This window comes from Triticum urartu, chromosome 2A (assembly GCF_056163025.1).
Source record: "Triticum urartu cultivar PI428250 chromosome 2A, HENAU_Tu73, whole genome shotgun sequence".
Classification (NCBI taxonomy): Eukaryota; Viridiplantae; Streptophyta; class Magnoliopsida; order Poales; family Poaceae; genus Triticum; species Triticum urartu.
Genome location: NC_141874.1, coordinates 656722507 through 656729676, shown reverse-complemented (window position 1 = coordinate 656729676; position 7170 = coordinate 656722507). Strand labels below are relative to the sequence as shown.

At 45.4% G+C, this 7170-nt stretch overlaps 2 protein-coding genes across 2 annotated transcripts; one reads left to right on the top strand and one right to left on the bottom strand.

Annotated features, from left to right (window-relative positions):
• The first annotated feature begins 577 nt into the window (after positions 1-577).
• Positions 578-1545, top strand: LOC125539499 (putative lipid-binding protein AIR1). Its single transcript, XM_048702965.2, has one exon. It carries the CDS (start codon positions 677-679, stop codon positions 1169-1171), a length of 495 nt encoding a protein of 164 aa, XP_048558922.1. The 5' UTR covers positions 578-676; the 3' UTR covers positions 1172-1545.
• Positions 1546-3157: 1612 nt separating this feature from the next.
• Positions 3158-6885, bottom strand: LOC125539498 (coatomer subunit epsilon-1). The gene is made up of 7 exons (XM_048702964.1): positions 6591-6885; positions 6426-6509; positions 5462-5613; positions 4872-5007; positions 4616-4771; positions 4434-4513; positions 3158-3452 (listed from the first exon to the last, which is right to left on the bottom strand). The coding sequence occupies exons 1-7, from the start codon at positions 6750-6752 to the stop codon at positions 3359-3361; spliced, it is 864 nt and encodes a 287-aa protein (XP_048558921.1). The 5' UTR covers positions 6753-6885; the 3' UTR covers positions 3158-3358.
• Between the last annotated feature and the right edge of the window lie 285 nt (positions 6886-7170).

The following is a 7170-nucleotide window of genomic DNA, read 5'->3' as shown; positions in this document are numbered from 1 at the left end:
CAACTCCACAAGTATGAGAAATGTACAAATCACCCTGCGGGGACCATTTTTAGCATGTTTGAGGAGCAAAGTGGAGCATTTCCTGAGTTTGAGGACTAGATTGCACCTACTCCACAAGTTCGATGGTTGTGGATGTATTTCATCCAAAGAGAAACATAACATGCTTCGTTAAAGATAAGAGATTGCCGGCAGCTCAGATTATTTCTTTCCTCAAATAATATTTTCTTCATCTTCCTCCAACCTCCTTAATATAGCCTCATTTCCGCCAACATGGGCGCATATGTTATGCATAATCTTGCCTCTAGTTTGTCATTTATGTTACTTGCGGCGGGATCAAGCCTTTCATCTAAACACTCAATCCATTCAGATACGCATCACACTAACCACCCATAACCCAAACACCTAACTCTGGTGAGGTCTCCTTCTTTGGTCTCCAGTGTCATCGAGCCTATGGCATTACCGACACTTGAGATTGAGGATGACTACTTTTCTATCGCGCCGTGTCCACCGAGCCGCGACCGACGCACACCAGCAGTTCGTCCGTCGCACCACGACCTCACGCTCGCCTATATATGCACGCCCCGCTTCATCTTCTTCCCTCAGACCAGCGCAGCGCAGGCTAGCCAAGAGCAAGAAGCTAGAGCACTTCAAACTCGAAGCTAGCTAGCCAGGCACCATGGCCCGCATTGCGCCGCTCGTGCTGGTGGCGCTGCTCTCCGTGCTGTCCGTGCCCTCGTCGGCGTGCCCCAGCTGCCCGACCCCGACGACGCCTCCCCCGCCGCCGCCGCCGAAGGTGAAGCCCCCGCCCCCGCCGTCGTCGGTGCCGTGCCCTCCGCCGCCGTACTCCCCCGCGCCGACGCCCCCGACGCCGGCGACGCCTAGCCCTCCGGCGCCGTCGTCGCCGACGGGCAAGTGCCCCGTGGACGTGCTGAAGCTGGTGGCGTGCGTGGACGCGCTCAACGGGCTGGTGCACGCGGTGGTGGGCGCCAACGCCAGCGAGACCTGCTGCCCGCTGCTGTCCGGCGTGGCCGACCTCGACGCCGCGCTCTGCCTCTGCACCACCATCAAGGCCAAGGCGCTGAACGTCAAGCTCGTGCTCCCCGTCGCCATCTCGGTGCTCGTCAACCAGTGCGGCAAGCACGTGCCGTCCTCGTTCCAGTGCCCTTCATGATCGCCGGCCTCCATCGATTAGCACCTACATACATACCAGATACCACTGTACCACCACCTGCATCCTCATGCATGCCCGCGTGCATGGAGCTAGCGCCTTTTCAAGGTAAGTACGTATACGGAGTGTCTGCATGTTTGGTCATACATACATGCATGACACATGTCATGTGTAATCTCTATAACACATACATGCATGGGCAGCTAGCTCTGACTATCTTTCAGTGTGGAGCAGCGAACATGCGGTTGTGTAAATGTGTATCAAGTAGTATATACTGTATCGTGCATAAGTGCAAATATACATGCGAGTTGTGATGTTGGGTGTGTAGCATTCTTTTTGACAGTTATGAATAATATATAAAGTGATTGTAATGTGTATGGAGCTTCTCGCATGTATGCATGCCTTCCTTTTTGTGAAAAATTTTACGACTCCAAATCGGCAATGCTACACGTACAAACAGTTTACAGGCTTTTACAGATGGGTTAGTTTTTATTGGTCAACAAGTGAGCGGGACGGCCCACCCCCCTGAAAATCGGGGGGGGGGGGGGGGGGGGGGGGGGGGGGAGGGGGAGGTTTGTGATTGGTTGTTAGATGGAAAGAGCTTGTAAAAGCTTATAAATCTTTGTATGTCTAGCATTTTTGACTCCAAATCCTCCTCGGCATGACAAGTCATCCTCTGATGATGATCATATTTATACTTTTCACCACTTGATAGGCTGGTCTCATGGCCGAGTCAATGACGCTGGTATCAATATTTCTGGCGTTCGTGCCATCGGGGGCCTCTTTGGATTGGAACGAAAAGAACTAGAAAACATAAAATATGACCAAGTTTGCAGTAAAAACTAAAAACAGAATAATGACAAAAGCAGGATTCAGATATCATATCCTATGGATTGCTACCGGGTAAAATTCTAAAGATTGGAATCCTCAAAACTTTTCGTGAATATCTTACGGCCCAAAGAGGCCCTAGACAAGAAAAATGATGACAGGAGACAATATGGATTCATATGCAGCTGTCACGACTCATTGCAGTGAAACATCCATGAACACACAGATGTCGCATCGACCACAAGCCATGACCGGTTTTTTTTCGTCGGTTTTTTTCATTTTTCTGAATGAAGCCATGACATTGATCTAGGGTGGGACCACAAGAGGGCGTTTTCACCTGTTTCTGAACGGTCTGGAGTTCAAGTGCAGATTATCAGTCCTATTTTCCGGAGGGAGCAGGTTATCATGTCGAGATGCTCTTGAAGCCGAATTATGTGCATGTATGAAGGGCTTGTTGTTTTTGATCCAGAGAAGTGAGCTTCCTATTGATATTAAGATGGACTCTATTGTTGCAGTAAATTTGATCCAGGCAAAGGAGGTGGAGATCGGTTTATTCATCGCTCATTAAGGAGATTAGATATCTCATGACCATTCGCGATTCATGTATTACTCGTGTTAATCATAACCAAAATAAAGTCAGTGATAACATAGCTAGATTTGCTCGTTTAGAAGGCAGAACCATGACTTGGATCGGTTCGGGTCCTACAGCTGCTATGGAGCTTGCTACAATTGATTGTATGAACTTCTTGAGTTGAGTAATACATTATTCACCCACAAAAAAAAAATCAATCTTATCATGGGATTTACTCACACCTTGTTATGGGAGGTTAAAGGAAGAAACCCGATATTTTGAAGAACACCCGCCAGCTAAATTAGGAGGGATCACCATCTGTTTCCCCCAAGAAAAGGTTTAAAGGGCATGGAGAATTGATTTATCAAACTTTTCCTTTCAATGAGACCGGGCATGTAGATACAGCCATACAGGAGACAGACCTGAACGTCCATGCACACATATTAACTGAATGCAACACAGGCATGCACGCATAAATCACATAACGTGCGCATATGGATACAGGCATCACAGAGAGCACGATGTTTTACATGATCCAGACACGTCGCTGGCGGAGGAATTAGCCAGCACAACATAACAAGATACCGATGTTGACAACAAATGCCATGATTGGAGATTCTACATATATATCCGTTCATACAGCGGGTGTTTGTGTTTGAGTACAGGGTTGGCCGAGCGGTGTGTTACCACAGAACAATATAAAGCAAAACCAATACAATTCACTCTGTTAAAGCACTTCAAAATGGAACAGGGGATGCTCAATGTGCAAACTGGAATGAGGCAGGGGTGTTTCAGGCGACGGCTTGGAGCGCCCTCTCGAAATTATCCTCCGCTGACGTGGTGGTCTTAACTAGCACGTGATCAGGGTGCGACAGCTTCAGCTGGCTGAAGAAGCATAGAAAGATGGAAATTAGAAGCAAGATATACTTGGTTCAGTTCATACACAGTAAGTGTCCTGAACCCTGGACAATGTTAACCTAACAGCCTCAGTGTGATGCCCAACCACAAGATTCATAATAGAATTGGTAGCATCTAAGAAACGTAGAGAGGCTTCCTGGATACAGGTAGAAGAACAGCTGGGCTGCAGAACACAGCCAATTAAGTTGTTTTCATGTTGCTGAGAAGACCTAGTCAGGATATGTCCGATCAGGAACAAGTGGCCACAACATGCTAACCCCAGATATGCAAAATCAGGATGAGAGGCCAAAACATATAGCAGCGCTGCAAAAGACTAGACAGACAAATTCATCAAATGCAAAAAAAGCATCTCATAACAATCATTCTGTGGTCCTACTCTTTAGGCGTCTTGCAACTAGTACAGTTCATGGTCCTTTTGCTAGCTGGAGCCAATCGTACAATTGCTAGCACTTGAATATATGGTTGAGTTGTTACTGTTTACAAAAGATGAGAAGTGAATAATATACTGATCACAATCCAAGGTTGAAAAGACTGCCCAAGATTTCGCATCAGATGCCCAGAATGGTATTTTATGATGCTTACTTCAATTCTCTATTGAACTCTTTGTAAGTACTAATCATGAACTTCTAGGAAGTACCAATGTACCTCTACCCTTAACACAAGTTGGTAGAAAGCTATAATAAGCATGAATTTTGAAGGGTCGCAGTATGTACTGTTAGATAATTAATGCTGTTTGTTAATTAATGTCCCGCTTGATAAATTTTAAAAATTCGAATATGTGTAATCTGCATGAATCCATCAAATAGTATTTTCCAGAACCACTACGACTTGCATCCACAAAAAAACACTTGACATGGCATCGGCCAAATACAAATTTCCAACACCTGTCACCTAAAGTGCATCAGAAAGGGGGTACAAACTGTACAGAGGATTTGGTTAGATTCTTACCTGAAGTATCGTGACGACGGTTTGCCAAGGTGGAGATTACATACAATAAGATTGGCAAGAGTTTCAGGATCCTTTGCATCCTACAAGAATTTGAGATGTCGTTTGAGTATTTGTCTTGCATCCTTTTGAAATTCATATGTTTTGCTGCTTGTTCCTTGCTTGGAAGGAGGATAAGTACTAACCTTGTTTAGGGCTTCAAGCAATAGAGTTTCAGCCTCCTCAAAGCTCCCCATATGCATACAGCAAACTGCCTTGCCATTAAGAACCATTCCAGTCATAGGGTACTTTTCAGCAAAGTCCTGGAATATGAGATAAGCTTCCCGGATCTTAGAGCCACCCTGCACCATAGATTAAAATGATGATATACTCCTGTTTCCATAGACCAATAAAATTTCCACACTTCACCGCATTAGATTGTGAAATAATGAAATTACTTACAACAGCAATATCGAGCCAAGCATTTGCTAGTTGTGTCAGTGTATGGTCCTCGTCGGTTTGTTGCATGATCTTCAGTTGCTTGTCAGCATAATCTGACCGGTGCATCTTAAGGAAGATCTGGACATTCAGTGCATGCCTGAAACCAACGAAGCATCAACAATCAATATTACTTTCAAGAATGCAGCAGTCTAACAATCACAACACATAACAAAAATAATGAACTGTGGATCTTGGAAGAAGTAAGCAAATTTAAGACACAAGGAAATAAGCTCTAAAAATGTCACATTTTAGCATGATACACAAATATGCTACAGCTGATGATGGAAGGATGAAACATAATATGGAAAATAGTGTTCAACTACATAACTGAAGAAATAAGTAGTAAAACAAAATTGCAGAATATGTACTTATTTAAAAAAAATGAATTTTCAGACTGGACACCATATAAATTAGTTTGCCATTATCATCGGGTGATCAAAATTTTAAAAAAGAGCATATACTGACGTTCACCCTTGAGTACGGTTTTGCAACAATAAATTCAGTAATGGAAGGCTGAACAATCTAAAGAAATAGAGAAAAATGAAACTAACAGGTCCAGAGTCCCCCCAGTGTGTGTGTGCTTGAGAGCCTCATTGTAGTCTTGCTCATGCATAAATATAATTCCAGCAATCAATCGCAGAACAGGATTGCTTCCTATAGCTGAATCACTCAACCATTCCTTCAGGCTGGAGATCGCACCTTCCTTCAAAGTTGCACAAAGTAATAATAATGCATAAGCATTTTAGTGTATCTGAAGAAATCTTAGAGAAGGGTAAAAAGTGATTGGAGTAACACACATTACCACTCATCTTCTTATGTTTAGCAACAGCAATAAGATTTTAGTATGGCATCCAACAAATAAGTAAACCGTTTAAATGGTGAAATACATTAAAAGTTTTTTTTTATCATTTTATTCACTGGAACCTTGATATCTGCATCCAAACTTTCACCTTCATGGAATGATGATTATTTTTGCTTCTGATTTGAGGAAAACATGAATTCAATGATAAGAACCACCCCATGCAATATTTTCTGACCTAACGCCAAAAATACGACATCATTCAGTATCAGACCAGTCATTTGGGCATTGTTACGAAGAAAAAGTATCTGGAAATGGTTGTTCTATACAATTAAATTGCCCTTATAAAATGACAGGTCTGAATCTAACAAGTTCATTCCTGGTCAAACATTTACACAGAACATTTGTATTTTTTCTAATTAAAGGTGGTGCAGATTAGCTGCACTTCGTATTATACCAAATTCTGCAAAACATATCATCAGAGCTAATAGAGAACTGATGTTGCACTAGCAATTCTACGAGGCAGCATGTATAAATTATATTCTCGCGAATCATCGGCCTATGTCAGTGAAAATGGTGCCATCGGATCTCTATGCCCAGATCAGATCACTAACTGTAACCGCGACAGATCTGGCCACTCCCCAACATCCCAGATCCAACCCCAAACCGGGATCAGGAACAGATCAGAGGCGATAGCTCAGATCCAGCGCGCTAACCTTGTCTCCGGTGAGGTAGAGCGCGAGCAGCTTGACGGCCTGCAGCGACGTCGCCGCCGACGAGTCGATCTCGCTGATCACCAGCTGCACAGCATAACCACCCGCCGATCAGAGCCAGTCACGGGGACGCAAGGGGAGGCGAGCCCCATTGGTATTTCTACTAACCTGGTAGGATCCGAGGGCGATGTAGGAGCGGAAGACGATGACGTCGCGCTCGGCCGCGGCGTCGGCGTCGAGGCCCGGGACGTCGCTGTTGTTGATGGCGGACTGGTAGGCGCCGAGGTAGAAGAGGTTGCGCAGGTTGAAGAGGAGGTCGGGGGTGGCCATCGCGGGAGGGGGGCGCTGCCGGCGACGGGGCGGCGGAGTGGGTTCGACGGCGACGCGGGGAGGCGAGTAGGAGATCTCGGGAAAGAAGAATGAATTGCTTGGGTTCGGTCTCTGGGTTTGGTAATGGGAATGAAGACGAAGATGGGGAAGGTTTTAACTGGGCTCGAGTTCGGGCCTTGAGTGGACTCACAGAGGCCCGTCCATTGTGATGGGCTTGAGTTTTACTTTCTTTGTAGGAGTTAGGCCCAAGAAACTAGAAGGTGGCCCAGCCCGACAAGAATCCGGTCCAGCCAGGTAGGAGAGTTCGAAGAGAAGACGGGCTCCATACCGACTCCGAACAGAGCTATGGTAGCCTGCGCCTTTTAAGCTGAGCTACGTCAGGCGAGTCGAAAATCAGGGATCCGATCATCTCTTCTCT